At 35.1% G+C, this 21,580-nt stretch overlaps 3 protein-coding genes and 1 long non-coding RNA gene across 4 annotated transcripts; all 4 read right to left on the bottom strand.

Annotated features, from left to right (window-relative positions):
- Window positions 1-536: 536 nt before the first annotated feature.
- LOC137075432 (uncharacterized) lies at window positions 537-5,243 on the bottom strand. Its single transcript, XR_010905036.1, has 3 exons — window positions 5,029-5,243; window positions 4,644-4,736; window positions 537-1,104 (listed from the first exon to the last, which is right to left on the bottom strand). It is a non-coding gene; the product is annotated as an uncharacterized lncRNA (long non-coding RNA).
- A 502-nt stretch (window positions 5,244-5,745) lies between these two features.
- Window positions 5,746-12,061, bottom strand: si:dkey-100n23.5. The gene is made up of 13 exons (XM_067445038.1): window positions 11,878-12,061; window positions 11,361-11,413; window positions 11,226-11,280; window positions 10,629-10,685; window positions 10,419-10,479; window positions 10,032-10,119; window positions 9,862-9,951; window positions 9,728-9,766; window positions 8,803-8,881; window positions 8,390-8,437; window positions 8,222-8,304; window positions 6,488-6,629; window positions 5,746-6,366 (listed from the first exon to the last, which is right to left on the bottom strand). The coding sequence occupies exons 1-13, from the start codon at window positions 11,962-11,964 to the stop codon at window positions 6,190-6,192; spliced, it is 1,059 nt and encodes a 352-aa protein (XP_067301139.1). The 5' UTR covers window positions 11,965-12,061; the 3' UTR covers window positions 5,746-6,189.
- A 1,589-nt stretch (window positions 12,062-13,650) lies between these two features.
- mid1ip1a (MID1 interacting protein 1a) lies at window positions 13,651-16,595 on the bottom strand. The gene has a single exon (XM_067445039.1). It carries the CDS (start codon window positions 14,822-14,824, stop codon window positions 14,366-14,368), a length of 459 nt encoding a protein of 152 aa, XP_067301140.1. The 5' UTR covers window positions 14,825-16,595; the 3' UTR covers window positions 13,651-14,365.
- Window positions 16,596-17,943: 1,348 nt separating this feature from the next.
- Window positions 17,944-21,537, bottom strand: otc (ornithine transcarbamylase). Its single transcript, XM_067445040.1, has 10 exons — window positions 21,308-21,537; window positions 20,646-20,784; window positions 20,464-20,545; window positions 20,250-20,337; window positions 20,005-20,158; window positions 19,803-19,925; window positions 19,295-19,348; window positions 18,597-18,746; window positions 18,290-18,427; window positions 17,944-18,210 (listed from the first exon to the last, which is right to left on the bottom strand). Exons 1-10 carry the CDS (start codon window positions 21,376-21,378, stop codon window positions 18,151-18,153), a joined length of 1,059 nt encoding a protein of 352 aa, XP_067301141.1. The 5' UTR covers window positions 21,379-21,537; the 3' UTR covers window positions 17,944-18,150.
- Window positions 21,538-21,580: the final 43 nt, after the last annotated feature.

Raw genomic sequence — 21,580 nt, forward strand, 5'->3', positions numbered from 1 at the left:
CTTTGTTGTTCATACAATAAAGTTAATTTCTTCTGAGACATGGAACTTCGACTCTGAGAGATTTTCTTTAAAGCACCGGAGACAATCAAGAACTTAGAATTTGCCACAACAATGGACAAAAGTATGCGACGCCCAAACACCACACCAATAAGTAATTAAGCATTTATTGAAAAAACAAAACAAAAAACATTGGTGTCACCAATTACATTGGTTCCCTCTAAAATGCATTATGGAAAGCTGGAACATGGCATGTGCTGGAACATGGCAATAGGGATTTGGTTCTATTCAGACATAAGATCATCAGTGAGGTCAGGCACTAATGGAGTCTCACAGTCAGTAATCCAATTCATCCCATAGGTTTTCAGTAGGGTTCAGGTCTAGGCTTTGTCCATGTTTACATTATCACACAATGGTCAGTAGAACATTTGTCTATGCACAAGGAATGTCAGTTTACATACAGAAGTGGACCGGTTAGAATAAATGTTTATTACAAAGACATGATGTTGAGTTGTTTAGGAAAAAAAATGAGAAAAATATGGGAGTTTCACCATTTTATTAGTTGTTTTGTCTTAACAAACATGGCATGATCTTATAAATATCATCAATGTTATTTTTTAGTAACAGTGATATGTGTACAGTCATTTTGTTTGCAAGTATAAATGCAAAAAGCTGCAGGTAAACATCAGATCTGAACCGCCCCTGAGGCAGAGGTTGATGAACAGACCTTCACAAACTACAGCTGATGAGGAAAAGAAAAACAGAGAGAGAGCTAGGAGACAGAGCAAGTGTTGGCACCTGAGAATAAAGGTCACACAGAGCAAAACTGGTCTGATTTCACATCTTTGTAAAAGACAAGTCTTTTCCGCCTTGTTGGAACACCAGAACACCAGGATGCAAAACACAACATATGCTGGTGTCCAGTGAGGCACTTTTTTTTTTAGCAGTGAAGGCCTTTGTTGTGTCCAGATTTGCATCTGCGTGACCTTTAACCTCAGGAACTATATTTCTGTATAGCTGTCTCTGTAGGTGCATATGACCCAGCAGCACCCTCGGGCTCTGGAGCTGCCATTAATGCACTGTCTGACGCATCTCTCTTCTTTTTACCTGGAAACACACAAACAAGTCAGACGACTTTAGTGACATTTGAAAACAACCATTGTACATTCCACATCTGATCTGATTCTGTACTAATGCACTGATGTACTTTGCTTCATTCAGATAAGGCTAAAATAATTTATACAATCGCTATCTCTTTTCAAACAAGGTTAAAGAAGTATCTTTTAAACTCCTTCACGAGTTTATTATTTTTATGGCTAAATGTCATTCATATTTATTAGTGTAATTTTCTGTGGGGTGATGACATGAAGCATTATATTGAGTCAATAATGCCCTCAAAGAAACAAAAAGCCAGGCTATATGAATTTACAAGCATGCGCACTCTTATAATATGGTTTATACCTCCCCCTAGCGTTTTAAACATTGTATTGTATTGCTTTGTTATTTCTTTAGTAAAATTAAATAAAAGAAAAAAAAGAAGCCTGCTGTGGAGCTGGCTTAAGTGTGACCAGCCCCGCCCACTCCCATTAAACACGGTGAATGTTGTAATCGAGGCGATCTCAAAATGCTGAAATGTTTGTATATAGCCTATATATTTAGCAATAATAGTTTTATATTAGTTTTTAATTTGATAATGATGTTCACAATGCTAATGGGATTGTAGTTGTTCAGCCTTCCTAGGGACGGGGGAGTTAGGGATCAATAGTTAAAATTTATTTTTAACTCAGTCCCTCATAATTATTACCCAAATCTCACTTTCTATGCTGCACATTTTATGGAGGAAAGCTTCCAAAATCGTCGCAAGTTTAATGCAGGATTCGCACAACGGCTTGTCCTGAAAGATGGAGCCGTTCCAACTTTAAAAACGGGCCACAACCTGTAAGTATGATTTGTTTTTCGTCAATGTGTTTTCCTGTAATAGTTTGTATTGTTAATTGTACATTGTAGCAAGGAAGTAAACAAATGACAACGCCGTTTGGCTCTGCAAACCAGTTTGTTAAATGCACATTCATACTTAATGTAATCCGACAAATAGCTGAGTTACAAACTTTTTTTAAATCTCAACAGCGAACTTGCTTGGAATTAGTGTAAATTATTCTTTGATATGGGCTTTTATGTATTGTTTATTTGCATGCTTGCTTATCTACAGTCATGCTAAACATGGTTCTGTGTTTGATTCGGCTCATTTTGGGTTAATAGTTCTTGCGACATATATTTGGCTATAATCGTTCTAAAAATACAAAGGGTGCCATTCAGTAACAATCACTATAGATCGGCAGTCTTTACAGACTACCGGTAAATGTCATGTTGCGTAAAGGTAAGGGGGGTGCCGTTTCCGAAAAACGTGCACTAGGCATTTAGCGAATCACAACACACTGTGCCAGCTAACCAATCAGAGCCCATTGCGTATTTTTGAGGGACTGGCTTCATAGAACCTGGAAACCATCAGACCGTTTTTACAAGGAGGGACAGAGCAGTGTAGAATAAAGGTAAAAATATGAAAAATAATGCAACTTTTTAAAAACGAAGCATGCTGCATGAACAATCCACAAACACAATCAAGCCTTCAAAAGAATGTGTTTTACCACCCCTTAAAAACCCCTGTGCTATGGGGAAAACAATTGGTCCTGGAACTAATGCACTTTCTGATCTTACTTCTGAATAATTAATGATGAATGCTATTCCAAATGTACAATTCTATTATTTTGCATTTCGTAATATGTAATCAAAATGTGTAGGAAAAAAAATCCCTGTGAATTGACATGACTTTAACCTCCTAAGACCCAGAAAAAACAAAGTATTTTGAATGTAGTATTTGTTTATGCCATTAGGCTACATTGTTAGAGCATAAGAAACCAATGGAATTGTTTTATGATATTTTATTCATGTGTTATATTTATATGTTATGCTCTCATAAGTGGACACCAAAACTCAGTTGTTTAAAGTCGTCATTAAATTAGAATTGACTTAATTTAATTTATTAGCACATATTAAATGTCTGAGTGAACAATTAAAGGTGCACTATGTAGCATTTTTGCAGTAAAATATCCAAAACCCACTAGGCCAGTGTTATATATTTTGTTCACTTGAGTACCTACAATATCCTAATTTGTAAATTGTGAGAAAATTGCTATTTTAACTAAGGACCGGGACGTTTCAGCATAGCGTCAGAGGAAGTTGCCTGTCAATTGCGTCATGTCTGCGCTACCCTCGGTTTCGGGTTTTATTTGGCAGAAGCGCTTTACTCTTAGCAGTGTGAACAAGTGAACGCACGGAGTAACGTCATAACATAATTTTCAACACACTTAAATGTATCTAATATGATAAACAGAGCTGCATTACCTCATAATCATAACCGGAAGAGCGGAAATGGTGCAGGCGCCCGGCGACTGTGTCCCGTCCCGTCATAATAAAAGTCCTGGTGCTCGCAAGCCGTGTGTTTGTTTATCAATCGCTCCGGCCATGTTTAGCTCTACAACACTCGGCCCTGCTCTGCTTCACACTACAGTAACGTAATAATGCATGAACATGATTTCTGCCCGAGTCCTATTTTCCATCGGCTGTGAGGTGAAGACCACATGTCCCAAGATGCAGTGCTCAAACTTTAGCGTCATCAAACTACACCTTTGTTTTGAATAGGCAACCTCAAGTGGATGGAAAGTTGCATAGTGCACCTTTAATCCGTGCAAGTTAATATAGAGAAGAAAATAATTTTTTGTTGCGGTAATCTTTAATCAAAATTGGAAAAGTAACGGCTTTAACTGCTATGAGAAAGAGATGGAGAGGAGGAGCGCTGAAGTAAAACCCTGCCCTTTATTCTTCATACAGCCCTATCTCACAGACAGCGGGCACAGCCGGTGTCATGACAAATCCTGTCCGCTATGAAATTGTGTCTGCAAGGACCCCCCAGAGCGATTCTATTGGCTGAAAGAAATTTTTATAGGTAATCTGTTCAGAGCCTGATTACAATTCTTACAAAATCGCGTTTTGATTTTTGCTGTTTAAATTGTGTTAAAAAAGTCTTTAATGTATTACACAAATCATATGTTTCATATACTAGTACTATATAACTGAAGCTATAAGTGCTTATATAAGTATATAAGATATATAGAAGCCTATCTCATATATCATTTATTTATTTTGTGCACCTGTTCTGTATATTGCAGTTTTTTTTATTATTCTTTATTATTTACATTATAGGTACATTACTATGTCATGATTGTGTATTGGCACTTAGTTTATCAGTCGAAATAATTCAGAACATGTTTTTGCTCCCATTATAGCAATCAATTACATATTTCAAATAAATGTGTTGCGTGTGTATGTGCGTACTTAGTATGGCAATGAACTCATATTTATTTTTAAACAATTGTTTGTCCAGAACCATGTATAACAACTTTTGACCAGGCCGCTACCTAAAACCGCTACGAGCGGACACGATTTTACAGGCGGATAGGATTTGTCATGACACCAGTCACAGCCCGAAAACCGAAAACTCGCGTGCTACTTCCGGTTCGCTTAAAAAAAAAAAACGAAGTACCCAGAAAGTTAAACGACAAATATCTGTTTATTTATAATAAACTCACCTTTAGCCAGGCTACATGGTGTGAGCGCAGGTTGTTCAGTTTGCTCTCCCTCATTCAAGGAAGCTCTGATCTTGCGCACCACATAGACGCTGGCTGTAGAGGAAATTTTGCAAGTCATCATACAAATATAAACACAAATCACTACACTGCTACACTTATTTGATCATATAAAGCACAATTGCATAACGTATGCATGTAAAATTGTATTTACACGGAACCAGACAATAATACATTTTTGTTAATGTCTGTTAATAAAAATAAAATATTATTTAATAATAATATTTAATATATACCATGCTTTTATATCGTAAACATGAACTATATACTTTAATCTTACATTGTTCTAATGTAAAAGATTTTTAAAGAACGTATAAATAAGTCTTACCTTTTATCAGAAGTCATACCATGGTGTAACGTTACAGAAGGTACAGATTCTACTGTACTCAAATTTACTCCCCAGCAATTTGCCTTGCACGTCGTTTACAGGCTGTGAATGATACTGTTGTCTTCTCGGACGCTCCCTGATTGTACAAGTATGTTCGCCAGCTGTTGTTATGAAAACATGTTACATATAGTTACGGTTGCACTTTTCATTATTTTTACACCGTATTCTTCACTGATTGGCTCCCTCCTCACTTATGATGAGTTGTTAACCAATCGCTGTTTAACGCGTTTAGACGATATATAACACACCTCAGCCAATCAGGGAAACGGAACAGCGAACTTACAATTCTCCTATTTTGGTTATAGTTCATTAATCACCTTAAATTATATTTAAATACACTTTCAGAACCAACTTTTTGGATTTGGATTTTTATTCCATTAAGCTAGATATAGAGCGATAGTGTCTATTTCTGAAGTGTTCACACTTTTGTCCACACGGTGTCAGTATGGTTTAAATTGGCTTTCGTAAGACAAGTTACACAAACAGCCACCAGTTTATATCACTGATTTATTCCGAGGAGTATACATTTTATAACCCTTACTAAGCAGTCATGTGAAGCATGTTTGCTCCACATGTCTCTGGTTAATCTTCAAACTCAAAGTTAATTAGTTAAGTGCTAGCTGATTCTACTACTAGACAAAGGACGCAAACACGAGAGAGTTATTATATTTGTATTTAAAATTCGTTGAATCTGTAAACAATACAAAAATATAAAAAAAAATATAGCATACATTTTCATAAATATAATAGTAAAACATGCTCAGATTTTCTTAAAGTATAGCATTATGTCTGGAATATTGAGCTGAATGAAATAGAAAAGGCAGTCTTTAATTCCATTATATACAACAAAATCTATTACTTTGAGGTGGTAAACAGCTTGATTGAAAGCTTTCCTGCATTGATACAGTACAAACAAATGTTATGACACTACCCGTCATTAAAGGCAAAGGAAGATTTTCTATCAACCATTTTCTTTTCTGTTTTCCAACTATAAAAATAATACATATTTTAATTGTGTCAGCATAAAGTGTCAGCATAAAAGCTGCAACACAGAAACACTGAATGAAACTCTTTAGGCACACACATATACACACTTCTTTTCTAAACATTTTCCACGGGCCCTCTGTCTTTTAAGATCATGTTTGGACTGTAAAAGATGACATTGTTGTCCTCATCATCGGAATCGGAGTGTGTATCAAGGTCATGTGTGTATCTTACATTCGTGGCATGGTACTCTCCAATCCTTGTGCTATCACACAGTCGAGACTGGATCGCCAGCTGAGGAAAAAGTTATGTTCATATTGAAATCAAACTGCACAAATGTGTCTAAAGGGACTGACATATATGGAGAGGCTAATCATAGCCATCCCTGGCTGAGACCAGGGAGTCTGAAATCTACCTTTATTCCTGTTGAACTCAGTTGACTCCAGGTGTCCTTCCCGAAGACGAGAGCGTTTGCAAGTCCATGCAATGGTGCACTGAGCACGTGTAGTAAAGTCAGAGAAAACACAGGGTCATCTGGGTAAGCAGCATTATGAAGTCTGCAGAAATACACATGCAAATCAGACAAAAGCACAAAGATACATCAACAGTTATGAGATAGACATCAACATAATTATAAATGACACTATTCAATAACAGTAATGAGTTATTTTTTTTAATAATACTTTTTATTTATTATTTTAATACAAACTGTACAAATTGGGATACTGAACAAATTGGGATACTCCACAAATTGTGAATATAAAAGGAATGCAACAATTGACAAATCTCAAAGTATATTTTATTCACAATAGAATATAGATAACTTATCAAATGTTGAAAGTTGGATATTTTGAAATGTCATGCCAAATATTGGCTCATTATGGATTTCATGAAAGCTACACATTCCAAAAAAGTTGGGACAGGTAGCAATAAGAGGCTGGAAAGGTTAAATGTACATATAAAGAACAGCTGGAGGACCAATTTGCAACTTATTAGGTCAATTGGCAACATGATTGGGTATAATCCTGTGATCTTCAGGCCGTTAGACAGCACTGCATCACATATAGTAATGCTACTGTAATGGAAATTACAAAATGGGCTCAGGAATAGTTCCAGAAAACATAGTTGGTGAACACAATCCACCGTGTCATTCGCCATTGCCGATCCATGATCCAGAAGCGCAGGTGTTTTCTCTGGGCCAAGGCTCATTTAAAATGGACTATGGCAAAGTGGAAAACTGTTCTTTTTGGAAAACTTAAAAGTTTTTTAAGACCAAAGGGAACAAGGACAACCCAAGTTGTTATCAGCATTCAGTTCAGAAGCCTGCATCTTTGATGGTATGGGGTTGCATGAGTGTGTGTGGCATGGACAGCTTACACATCTGGAAAGGCACCATCAATCCTTAAAGGTATATCCAAGTTCTAGAACATTTGCTCCCATCCAGATGTTTTCTCTTTCAGAAAAAAAGACCTTGCATTTTCAGACATGACAATGCCAGACCACACACTGCATCAATTACAACATCATGGCTGCATAAAAGAAGGATCCGGGTACTGAAATGGCCAGCCTGCAGTCTAGATATTTCACCCATAGAAAACCGCATCATAAAGATGTGACAGAGAAGACAGTTGAGCAACTATAATCCTGTATTAGACAAGAATGGGACAACATTTCTATTCCTAAACTTGAGCAACCCGTCTCCTCAGTCCCCAGACCTTTGCAGACTGTTATAAAAAGAAGATGGGATGCCACACAGTGGTAAACATGGCCTTTTCACCCTTAAAATTATAATTTTTCTATTTTTAAACATTTGATATATCATCTATGTTGTATTCTGAATAAAATATTGAAATTTGAAACTTCCACATAATTGCATTCTGTTTTTATTCACGATTTGTACAGTGTACCAACTTTTTTGGAATCGGTTTATATAACAAATTATAAATATATTTATTATTATTCAAATATATTTATATTATAATAATACTACAGTACTGTACAATGAAAGAACATTTAATAATACATTTTTTTATTTACACAATTCATGTGGGACATACTTCAGGTAAAAAAGGAAAATCCATATAAAAACAGATCACATCCACAAGGTTTAGTATGTAAAATCTGGTGGAGGGAAAAAAAACGCATTTACCGATTTATTAGGGGGAAGATAGAGACGAGCAGATAGACAGAGGGATACCACTTCAACGGTCTGATCTCTTCAGCCAGAGAGATCTGCGGAAGGAAGTAATGATACATTACTGATGTATAAACCAGTGGATGTCAAGACTGTCATATCTGCACTAATACACACACTTACCTTCCTCCTCTCTCTTTCAGGATTAAAGGTGCCTAACCAGGAACGCATCTGAAATAAAGACAGTAAATTTAAACATGCATTTATACTCCTGGTATAAATGCAGGAGTGTGTGGCAGATAAAGAACTGCTCTTGCACCATAGCAACAATGCTGAATGTACACCCATCAGACCTGTGTAAACAGGTGTCTGCACGTACATGAGCATGCATAGCCTGATTTATTGCGTCAGCCTCTGTAAGAATCTGCCAGTCGCACAAAAATTTCACTCGACAGCATTACAGAGAACAAGGAAGAGATAAACAAAGTGCTTTGTTCAAGATAGCACACATAAGTTAGACCTAACATTGCCATGCAATCAAATGTCAGAAGTAGGACACTTTGTTTAGCAGATGTTTGGGAGTCACATTCACTCACCCTCTCGTTGGCCACACAGATGATTCGAGCATAGCAGCAGATCATGAGGATAATCAGGCTAAACAGGGGGACATACCATCTGCAAAATATAAAATAAATAAAATAAACCAAATAAATACTTTACACCTCGAACAAGACAATATACAAACAGAGACCTCAAAAAGTATTTGGACACTTGATAGTGTGCTTATGCTATCCTTCTTTAAAATTCATACCTAGGGATGCAACAATATAAAAAATTTGGCTGATAACGATAAGAAGATAACTATTTTCATGTGTTGGCAAATAATGGATGAATGGTCAATAATATAATATATAATTGCATGATATAAGTACATTTAAAATATAATAATTAATACATATTTTCTATAATTTGTTTAAAATAAATCACTAAAAACTAAAACAATTCAATAATTTTAAATGCTACAAGTGAACTTGGGTATCACATTTTAAAATAATTTAACAATATGAAAAACTGATATTATTAGATCTGTGAAAGTTTCAACATAAATTTTAAATAAGTTTGAATTTCTAAAGATTACTTTTAAGTGATGGAAAAGGTCATGTAAATGTAAACATATGGGAGGTAACAACACGGTACCGATATATTGTGCATCCATATAAGTATCTTTTTAAAAAAGATACCGTGTCCAAATATATTTGTGGACAGTGTAAGTGACCATTAACACGGAAATAAATAACCATAAATGTACACAATTAGTAGTGTGAAAAATATTCTAAGCAGGCCCAGCATGCACAAGAACCTGTCAGAACGAGAACGGAAATTCCTGACATTCAAATAACATGCGCGAACCTCTGAAATAAGCCAAAACAGATAACAAGATGACTCTAACCCAGATTCATCCCTGGAAACAACATGCATTTCCGAAAACACTGACACACATGCTGAACATTACAAACTTACATGCCAAACCTCCACCCAACATGATTATCTGTGATCCAGCTGCAGAAAAAGAACGAGACGGAAAGGACTGATGACTCCCGTAGTTAACTACAACTGAAATTAAAGAATATAATCAAAAATTAAAGGTCATATACCACCAGGCTCCAGCAGGACCATAGTATCCAGCCATCAGTGGGAGAGTGGACATGAGTAAGGGAACTCCCCATGCCACCACATGGTACTTTCTAAGAAACACATGCAGATGTTAGGAATTTATGCATGTATACACAACTAAACATGTTTGTTTCTGTGTATATTGACTCACATCTCATAATGTTCAGTTCTGACTTCTCTCACAAGGTTCAGGTAGAGATTGAATGTAATAAGACACACCCACACCAGTGCAGTCCAGTCTGGAACAAACAACCAAAAACTATAACAACAGAAATATGTAATGACATCAGTCTACAAAGGATGTCATTTTTCTAGTTGAATGCATTGCGGTTACTAGAGTTTTATTCACAGATGTCATACTGTAAGTGGTTTTTGGGGTTTAAATTTTATTTCTGTATTTAGATGTCTTCTGTTAGTTAGGTCAAAGCCAAAATTAAATAATCTTATTATACCATGTCAGAAATGATGATCTGTTACTTTCCATTAACATGACAGTACATGTATAAAACACACATCTTTAATCAGTTGCCAAATTTACCAAAATATGTGAGCCACCAGGCTTGAAAGTTACACAGAGAGCCCTCTGGATGAGACTCTCCCTGCAGGAAAAGGTGCGATGAAAAAAGTTTTTAAAGTTATTTAAATAATTAAAAATTATTTTCAACATACGTTAGCTTGAATAAATACTTTTGGCCTACATATGTCTCTCTCTCTCTCAAACATACACATAAATTGATCAACAACTTACCATAACATATGCAACACTGTCAAAAAATGCAGCTACTGTCAGACTGACTACCATTTTCTGTAAAACAAAGGAAAGGATAACGGTATAAGAAAAGGATAGAGATAATAAAATACAGGTGGAAAGAGATACAATATCTAAAATATTTCATAATCCACAATATGACAATTAATAGTTAGAATTGAAATACTAGAATACTAGTTAAACATGTAAATTATGGGTAATTACACTATCATTCAAATGTTTGGGGTTGTTATTAGTTGTTTATGGCTTCAAGCAGACAGCACGTTTCAATTTAAAATAACAGTTTACTAATTTAATACATTTAAAAAAAGAAAGCAAAACTGATTTTTCAGCATCATTATTCCAGTCTTCAGTGTCACATGATCCTTCAGAAATCATTCTAATATGCTGATTTATTAATATTATTTATGTTGAAAACAATTGTGCTGCGTTTTTGTTGTTGTAACAAAACATCTCTACTGTCACTTTTGAGCAATATAATGCATCCTTGCTGAATATATATATATATATATATATATTAAGAAACTATTCACCTTTGAATAGTAGTCGGCAATTCAAATTAAACACAAACTGTACCTGAGCCAAAGAGTTATAGCTGCGCAGCAGCCATATCACAAAGAGCATGAAGAAGCTACAAGACAGGAAATTAAGATATTTAAGAATGCTCAAAAGTCACCAAAAAAAAGCTATGTGCAATATGAACCTACTCACCATGCCACTAATGAAAATGTCCCTGTGGCTCGTTTCACTTTAAGAATCACATCCTGAGAATTAAAATACATACATTAATCTAAAAAAAAAAAAATCTGTAAGGAAAAGTTATATGACATTAATACATGGAGAAAATGCATTAAGAGCACTTTCACATATTTATATTTATTTACATTTAACTCTATACAGTTCTTTTCGATACTTTGCGACCATTCACAAAGAAATGCACACCAATTTCCTGTTCCCCATGTGTGTTGGGTGGTTCATCCCATCACATATCCAACTGAACTTATCTCACAGTGAGCCATCTTATATACGTTACTTTCCACAATAATTAATGAATAAATGTTTAACAGAAATTAATTGATTATCAGTGACCATACTTTCTTACTTTCAAGTCTAGGAGTAAAACTACTAGTGAACATCATCATGCCAGGAAAGGATGATGTCATGTTGTGATTAGCATGAAGGCTAACAAGCTAGCATTGCATTAATTTTTAAAACAAGTTATACTTACACATCGATAGTCGTCGGGCGCTGCGTTAAAGATAGTACAGCGGGAAATGCTAGTGTTGTTAACCTGGACTGGATGCTCATCTCCCATAATTATTCTTCCTTGACCTTTTTACTAACTAATATTTTGATGTGGACAACACACATGATGAGAACGCCACAGCCACATTGACACGTAAGGCGTGCGCACTGGGATAAAAAGCACAACAATACGAAACGCGGTGGCGTTTTCCTTGCGCAAAATTTAGCGCTAGCAGTTTTCATAAAAACTTATATTATTTTCTACAGACTTGGCTGTTGCGTATACAGTGAGGTCATGACATTAATAAAGATTTTATTTTAATTAAAATAAATGGATAAGTTTATTTTAGCCTGCCAGATATTTTCAATCTTTGAGATGCTATGTGCGAGTGGACCCCATCCTAAAATGTAAAAGGCAGCAATATATTTTCAAGTATAAATTAATAATTTGAAAATGAATATTATAAATATAAATAAAACTGTATTTAGAAAATATATTTGAAGACTGCAAAAGCCTCTAAATCTGTCTGACGTTTTCCTTGAAAATAAAATAAAAGTAGCCTAGCCGTTAAGTTAGGCCTACTGAATGGGCTGAGGCTGGGATTTAGTGGGTTTGAAGTCAAAGTATTGTATGAACTACATTGTATGAGCATGCACTCAGTAGCCTATTGTTATCTCATTTTTGACCGAAAGTGATTTTAGAGGCTTTCACGTCTGTCAAACGCTACTCTACTGTTCTGTAGGCTACTGTAGATTTATTTATTTATTTTTGTTTATTTAAATTAATTAATAAATAAAATGTAACCACTGTTTTATGTCAATTTAGTTGCTCCTATTTTCATTATTTACTTATTTCATTCTTTTCTTTATCCTTATCCCCGGACCTCAGTTTGTAAACGCCTGGGGTAGGCCTATCTGTTATTTTTGATATTTGATTGTGTATTTCATTTTTTATGTGTTTTATGATATATTTTCATAACAGGGTATGAAACATTTAGAAGAGTGAAAGCTAGATAATTTAGATTCCTCCAAGGAACATATGGCAGTTCACCTAGTCAAAATGTTTGTTTAGGTTTAGGTCCAAGAAAAAGAAAAAGAAGAATCTTTGGTATCTTTGAACAGTAAGCAATTGTGCAATAATAAAAACAAAAAAAAGGTTGTTGCCATTTAAATATATTATACCATTTTATTATTTTAGCAACATCTTGTGAATTTTGATCCCTTGTTCACACATTTAAATTCAGTCAGTCTTCCACAGATAGATGCAGGTCAGTTTTCATAAACAAAACTGTCCTACAAAACCAATACTTCTTGTGTAAAAATAAATAAAAGTGTTTTTGTTTTTTTCCTAATGTGTAGCCTACTCACATGAGCAAAAGATACTTGGTGACCCCTTAGAATGGGTGACCCCTTAAAATATATGTGTATTATTTATGGACCAAATTTGTATTACAATAAATGTATCTTTGTGTACATTTGCATTACATTACAAGAGAAATAATCAGATTCATTGCAAAGGTCTCACTTAACGTACTTGCATGCACATACTAAATATACATGTAAATTTAATCAGAATATTAGACTAAATTATTTGGAATTTTATTTTATGTCTAATGATGTCTAATCCATCATTCTCAGAAATGAAAGTTATTTAAATTATAGACTTTTGTAAGAACTAAGGAATGAAGATTGTGCAGGATGTAAGCCTGTTAATTATGTATTGTTGAGCAGGATGAATATAAACAACCACAGAAAAGACATTCAAATTACAAAAGTTTATTTTGTTATAAAAACAGTACAAAACACAGCAAATGTTTTTAACAAATACTGGCCTTTAGGCACAATTTAACCCAGAATCTCATGGAACTCGTCATGACACACACACACACACAGTGATTTTCAGAGTCGTCCACGTCATTGATTCACAGGATGATTCACAGATAGTTTCAGGTCATTAACAGGAAACGTTCCCAAGAGTTTTCTACAGAGTTTCTGCTTCATCTGTTGGAGTTTTCACATGAAACAAACTATCATAAGTTTAGTTCTTAAAGTCATCAGTCCTCTGGAACACAGTAACATCATAGGACATCAAGAATAATGGAAAAATAAAAGCTTTCAATTATACATAATACATAAATAGATTTAAATATCTATGTAAGACATGGCAGCCAGCCATTTGAACGGAGATTTTGTTCTGCTTAGTTTAAAAAATAAAATAAAATAAAAAGTAACTGCCAGTGCAAATATAATGTCTTAAGACAGGAAGCAGCCCTTACAATACGTCAGTGATCAACACCAAAAAACCAATAGGCCTAGGTACTACAATAAACCCTTTCCCCTCTTGCTTTGCCTTGCTTTTTAACTTTTGACCGTTTAACAGCTGTTCGGTCAATCCCTTTAGTCTCTTCCACGAATGCAGTGTAGATCAGAATTGTTCATCACATCCAAATAGACATCCTTTATGATGCAGTTCACTGTCCCCAGCCAGCAATGCCAATCTCCTGCTTGTATCGGTTGGTCAGGTTGTTGGCTTGGCTTGTAAGTTCGGACAGCACCCCATGCAAGCCCTTCAGATGGTACTGCAGGAGCTGCTCCAGATCCATGTCGCTCTCCGGTTCTGTGCGCACTGGCTCCGGCGCAAGGGTGTCTTTCTTGCGCCTCTGCTCCTCTGCGCGCATGACACCCCACTCGATGTTGTTCCGGATGGACTTGAGCTGGCTGTAATAGCTGTACATGTCGTCCTCAGCATCCCGCAGATAGCTACCCATGACGTTGGTTAGCTTCTGCTCCTCTTTCTGTTGGTCCAGCGGCACATCTCTCAGCAGACTCGGCACCATTACCGTCTGATCCATGTTGTTAACGGCGCCGATGAAGCGGTTCATTGCCGTGAAGAGAGCGTTCTTCTGGCTGAGGGGTTCGGACATCTGCATTTTGGTGGATTATGACGGGTTAATTCGAGAGTAGTTTACTCTGTAGGCTATGTTTCTCTCTCGTGTGCTTAGCTTGCTTCTTAAGGTCTGCATTCCTTGTGCTTTTTATACCAGACTTTTTCTGCTCCGGGCGTGACCGAAACCTGTCGGTCTGGTCTGGGACGTCAGATCGGCCACAACCAGATTCCAACAGCAAGACTGAAACCTCTGCACGGCCCACAGACACAGGGAGCGGCACTAAAAGGGATCAGTTTGTTGCATAATTATTGAAGTTACATAAAAACGCAATTTTTATAAATAATAAGAGCCTAATAAATTCCTCTTGTGAGGGCATGTGAAATGTTGCACCAAGGACTTTGATTTTCAAATATGTTTTACACAAGTAAGTTTTTCAAGTAGGCTAATGACAACAGGCCCAGTTAGGCTAATGCACTATCATAGCAGGTGTAAAACATTAATAAGGGTTAAACGAGGGACAGGAATTTTGGGCAAGTAAAATACATCCCTTGATAACAAAATCTAATCTTTATAATTATTTTCTGATTAGTCTGAGGTCAAAATATGCGTGTTAAGTTATACATAGGCCTAATAATGTTTAAAGTCATCATCAAGCAAAAATGAATGAACCCAACAGGAAGGAAAAACTACAAATAAGAACTGAGATTCTATCTCAGTTCTGTGTTCCAGATGGCAATGAGATATAGAGAGAAGTATACTTTTGCTTTAATCTCTTGCTTGTTAGTTTTCTCCTCTAGAGAAGAATCTTCTGCATTTTTAAAAGAGTTACAATGGCTCAAACTTTGCCAGGATAACTGACATGCAGTCTCAATAAGATTTTGGTATAAACTATTTAAACATTTCAAGGCAGATGTTCCAAAGACTAAATGAGCTGATGTCATCCAGGTTTATTTTATAGCTATCCTTTTTTTTAGGTGTCTATATCAATTTATTCAAATGAACATCTGAGACAAAACTGATGGAACATATTGAAAATTCAATTAATGTCTCCTGAGCTAAGAAATACCAACTTTATAATAATTTCCTCTAAAATAAAAACTTATTCATAAACTAATTGGTCTGAGAGGTTGATTTTATTTATAACTATAAACTATAAGTTGACAAGTTGTCTATTTGTTTCCCTAAAATGGGTTTTGGGGGCATGTTTCTGTTCTCCCTTTTGTGGACTTCCAAATCTTTTAAAGTGCTTATGTAAAATGTTCTGAAACTGTCCCTTTTGGCTTGTCAAATTAATCTGAATGCCCTGAAGGGATTTGGTTTGTTGTCCAATTCAAGTGCAAGTATTCAACTGAAACCATTGGGATGCTAATTTACTATTTATGTGATATTTACAAAGGTTTCTCTTTGCACACATATAGATGTAAGAAATCACAAAGTCTTATTTCTATATTTGGCTGTCTTGGAATCATGTCTGGTTGTACAATATGTACAATATCCTACATCCAAAAACTAAAACACAAACTTAGACCTAATTTGGTCACAATTGAAGGGTCAAACAATGTTTAGATGAGATAAGATAACAACAAGGTTTCATTTTAAATAATTGTGCATACCAGAAAAGAAGCCGAGAAACCTTTGCAATGAATAGAATGTCTCGGATGATTTAGAAACCTGTTCAGCTGCTCTGCCTCTCATCTCCACCCTTGTTCTGGGCCAATCTCTGCCTCACCCCAAGAACCATCGAGAATTTTACCATTGTTAATGCATAATATTTGCAAATGTGTACAATAACATTGACTCTTTTACATGCAGTGTGTGTCTCCACTTAAATTAACTGCTGATAGTTTAGTCTTCACCATCCCTAAACAACTTTTTAGGCTATTATGCAGAGACGTGCATAAATACATGAAAATGTATTTAAAATTAAAATACAAAATACCTTTGCTTGACCTCAGTTGAATGTTCTCAAAATAAAATACTGTGTAAAAAAAGAAGAAAAGGGATTAAGGTCTTTTCTGTGCGCCATTTCTATACTTATTTCTGATAAGGTTATACTGCAACCTATTACTTGGGGTGAACACTAAATAAATCACATGTAAAACTGTGGGAACTTTTCCTGCTATCTAACAAGGAATATAGGGATGGGTGAAATTACCAAAATCTTATATCACAATATGATATTTTTATTTTTATTAAAATAAGGTTGTTATGAAATCAAAATTCTATATACTAGCGAATACTAGGCTAACTATTGTAAATAATTATTGATGACAAAACAGTATAATAAAAAAGGATAAAGAAACAAATGACAAGCAATAGGACAAATAACAGAACAAAGACACACATTAAATAAAAAGAGTGCTAAATAAGAAACACTATATACATTTATAATAAAGTAATCAAATGTAAAATAAAACTGCTTATTCACTGCATGAATGAAATCAAATTACATTTTGCACTGTATTAAAGTTACAAATGTTTGTAGTCATGAGCAGTGATTTTGACATTTTTTTGTGTGCTTGACCATTTAGCCATGCACAGCATGCCAGTCAGTGTGTGTGAATACTGAGTTTTTCTTTTGTTGGATATTGCACTATTAATATCTCTTTTATCGCTCTATCATGACACTAACTCCTGACCATATCAATCAATCTGATCTCACTCTGGTCTGCAGGACAGTTGCCAGTGAAAAGTCATAGTAAAACTAAAACAACAACCAAAGCATACCCAATGAAACATTCATGCTAAAACATACATTTCTTATTAGGATAAGATCAGTTAGAAGTAACCACAAAATACCACAGTGGTTTTAAATGCATGTCCACACTCTGAATCATGTTACACTGCTGGAATGTGTTGTATTTCTGTCCTGTGTAGAGTTAGACATGCAAGATGACTTGAGAGAGTTTATTTTTTATGTAAAATGATTCTAAGCAATTTGAGGAGGTGTAAATGCGGCATCACATAATTACATAGAAACTATAAGAGACACAATAGCCATTATATTAAATTTAATTTATTAGTTTTTTTTTTTTTTTTTTTTTGCAAAGTGCATTTTACAACCCCTTTCTCTTACCACAGTGTCCACCTGACCCCTTGTAATTTAAAGTAATCGGAACAGATCAAATTTCAAATGTTTAAAAATACATACCATTTCACATGTTACAGCACCCTCTATATGTCATACTGGTATTTGCACAACTAAAATACTTGAATCATTTGTAAAAAGTATTTTTCAAATATTGAATTAATGAATCCATGAATTTAGTATAATTAATTGTTAATTTCACCATTAAACCCCCCATTTTCAAAGACTGTTGAGACACATGATTACTAATTTTACAATAAAATATTTTTTAAATAACTTTTTAAAATCTGAGTCTGGGAATTTGTGGCCTATAGTCTGTCAGGATGCACACCATCAATCCCTAAAGAAAACACATAGAATAATTGCTTAACGAAAATAAATTCATTATTAATGCACACATCTTTACACATAAACTTTACCATAATGGTCCACTTGCGGTTCTCAGCTTCAGCAAACACAAGTGAACGTGGTGAGTAGAAAACTTCATCATCTACTTCCTCTGCTTTACGTGGGAGACAATGCAGAAATGTCCAGTCTGGTGCAGCCACACTTCCTGTCTGTCAACAATTCAACAGAATCATTAAAAAAATACTTCATACCACTATTCAGAAGCAAGTTTTTAATTTTCACAACAAGGCTGCATTATAATTCAGAGTAAATCATAATGAATGAAAAGCCTAGACTGGACCAGATCAAACTAGACAAAGTTGATAGATGTTTGTCTACCTGCATGGTGATCTGGTAACCATGGAAATCTTTTAGTCTCTTCTTCTTCTCCTCCTCTTGGCCCATGCTCACCCAAGTGTCAGTAACCAGCACATTACTGTCCCGTGCTGCCTCCACTGGATCCGTCAGGAAGTGCAACTTGGTACCAAACTATAGCATGAATACCATAATTAGCTAAACACTGCATGCAATACATAAGCTAGTGAACATAACAAATCTATACAACACTTTTACACAGATTTATTGTGTTGTTAAAGACAATTACTAAATAATCATAGACAAAGACATGCCTATGTCCCCTGTGAAGGCCACATGACAGCCAGTGGCACTGATCCTCAACAAACCCGCCTCAAACGTAATGACTCAGATCTTAAATCAGATTTAACTGCATACATATTCTGAGTGTTCTGATCCATTCTTACTTCTTACTTCTGATCTGTAATGTTGCTTAAATCATAATCGTTTTGTACGTTGGGTAGAGGAGAACTCGATGACATCACTGTCTTCTCCAGAGTGGCTGTACAGCCGAAACAAATTATTGCATTATTTTCCTGTTAACACTGTAAAGTGGCTTTGAAGCAATCTGTATTGGAAAAAGCACTATATAAATAAAGGTGACTTGGCTTGGCTATGCAAATACATCGTACGAGATAAAGCCGACATTTTAAAGACAAAATGTTTTGTAGGGCAGTCTATACCTGCTTAGATAGACGCTGAGCCTCTTGAGTGATGTAAGCATCTGGCTCATAACCCTAGAGATAAATTAAGAAACATTTAGAATTAAAAAAATGTAGGTTAATTTAGAAAAATATAATTTCAGAGTGGTGTGAATTAAAATAAATAAATAAAATGCATAAATGTATTTAACCATTCAAAAGTAGGTATGATTTTTCATGTTATTGAGAGAAGTCTGTTATGCTCACCAATGCTTTATTTAGATAAGACAGTAATATATATATATATATATATATATATATATATATATATATATATATATATATATATATATATATATATATATATATATACATACACAAAAAAATCTATATTTTAAAATGAATAAAAAATATATATTTAAAATATATATATATTAAAAATATATATAATTTTATTTTATAAAAATATATTTAAAAAAAATATATTTTAAAATGTATTACTGTGGTGGCAAAGTTGATATTTCTGTACAGTTCTGAAAGGGGTGTAAACCTTGGGTGTGGCCACTTTTAGATTGACACCTAGTTTAGCCAATGACATCATGAAGGAGTGAAGAACGTTGTTTCCATCACCTATCCAAGCCAGAGTGAGGCCTTTTATTGAGCCGTAGTGCTCCTGTAAGAGTGCAAAAGAACAGTGAATGAGTGACTGAATGTACTTCTGCTTATATATGTGTGTGTCAGTGAATTTGTACCTGTAGTGTCAGTAGGTCAGCCAGAATCTGTACAGGGTGGTAGAGGTCAGACAGGCCATTGATGATTGGTATAGAAGCGTCTTTATCCAGATGCTCCAGAGATGAGTGACTATACACCCGAGCTAACACGATATCTGCCAAACCAGAAAGCACCCTGCCATACATACACAGCCACATATAAGACCATGTCAAGGCCTCACTGTATTGAGTCTAAAGCAGTGTTTACAATGTGTTTAAATTCAGACCTGGCAGTGTCTGTGGTACTTTCATTGATGCCTAGATGAATATCCTGGGGTGTGAGAAAACATGCATGGCCACCCAACAGAGAAAACCCTAGTGAAAGAGAGAGAGAGAGAGAAACTGTCTATGTGTCAAATGCTTTGTTCTGTATCCGTCTCTATTCATTCATTTTGTTCAGAGACCGCACTGATAAATGTAAGCCCTTTCACAAGCGCAAACCTGTTTCAGTGGACATGCGGGTCCTAGTGCTCCTCTTTTCAAATATCATGGCAATAGATTTGCCTTGAAGTAATGGGACATACTGCACATAAAAGAGGAATAAATTAACATTGTTTATCAGTCTTGAAAATTGAGAGATTTCCAGTCAGTAAATTCAATAGTTGCAGTGTATTTTGCAGTACTTCGCCCCTGTGCTTTATTCGATGCTTTAGGTCAGCAGAAACCCACAGTATATGTTTAATTTCCTCTGCATTAAAGTCCTTTAGTGTAAGAAAGCTGCTGCCCTTCAGGTTAACACGCTCCAAACTTGATTTTCCCACTCTGTGGACATGAAATACACATGATACAAATTTAAAACTACTTGAATATTTAAAAAAAAAAGAGAAATCAAAACTCAAACACAAAATAATTAATGTGATACAACATTTTAAATAAGATTTTCAAATCATAATCTACATTTTATGACTTCATAAATTGTGTAGATGATAACTTTATAAAATGCTTAAAAGTATCTGAATAAATGTCCCTTTATGAAAATATATAAATATAACAAAAAGTTAGATATTAATGTTATGGTAAAATATATGTGTTATTAGCCAGTTTTAATTTATTAAAATTAATAATTAAAATTGTATTAAAGTAACACATTTTTATAGGCAAATCAGCTTGTTCCTTTACATTAACCGAGCACATGAATAAAACTTTCACGACACTCATGACTACTTAATATTTAAATGAATTTTCTGTTGAGCATTATGTAATGTAATAATATGTGTTAATATTATTAATCAAAGTTATTATACAATGTCACTCAAAATTGCAGATAGCAAACTTTGCGACTCACCGAAACTTCCTGCTTTGGCAACATTTTGCAAACGTCAGACTATAATATATTCGGTTTCTGAGAGCAAACATATTACTGACATGTAATCATAAAGCTCAAAGGTGGCACAACCAAATCAATGCACTTCCACGCGCTCTCTGTCATGCAGTATTAGAGGCGTGGCTAACGGGATAGTTAGAGGGCGGGGCAAGGGACAGCTCTTGTGCATTTACTTGTATATCCCACGGATGCTAAGCTCTCTCTCTCTCTCTCTCTCTCTCTCTCTCTGTTAAA

Source organism: Pseudorasbora parva, chromosome 5, assembly GCF_024679245.1.
Source record: "Pseudorasbora parva isolate DD20220531a chromosome 5, ASM2467924v1, whole genome shotgun sequence".
NCBI lineage: Eukaryota > Metazoa > Chordata > Actinopteri > Cypriniformes > Gobionidae > Pseudorasbora > Pseudorasbora parva.

Excerpts from the sequence above, each read along its gene's own strand:
- otc (XM_067445040.1), bottom strand. The coding sequence starts at position 21,378 with ATGTTTGCTCTCAGAAACCGAATATATTATAGTCTGACGTTTGCAAAA. Across the intron at positions 19,926-20,004 it reads CTGACCTACTGACACTACAG|GAGCACTACGGCTCAATAAA; the intron begins GTACAAATTCAC and ends GCACTCTTACAG. Across the intron at positions 18,211-18,289 it reads ACCGCAAGTGGACCATTATG|GGATTGATGGTGTGCATCCT; the intron begins GTAAAGTTTATG and ends TGTTTTCTTTAG.
- mid1ip1a (XM_067445039.1), bottom strand. The coding sequence starts at position 14,824 with ATGCAGATGTCCGAACCCCTCAGCCAGAAGAACGCTCTCTTCACGGCA.
- si:dkey-100n23.5 (XM_067445038.1), bottom strand. The coding sequence starts at position 11,964 with ATGGGAGATGAGCATCCAGTCCAGGTTAACAACACTAGCATTTCCCGC. Across the intron at positions 9,767-9,861 it reads GGTCCTGCTGGAGCCTGGTG|CTGGATCACAGATAATCATG; the intron begins GTATATGACCTT and ends CTTTTTCTGCAG. Across the intron at positions 6,367-6,487 it reads TGAGTTCAACAGGAATAAAG|CTGGCGATCCAGTCTCGACT; the intron begins GTAGATTTCAGA and ends CTTTTTCCTCAG.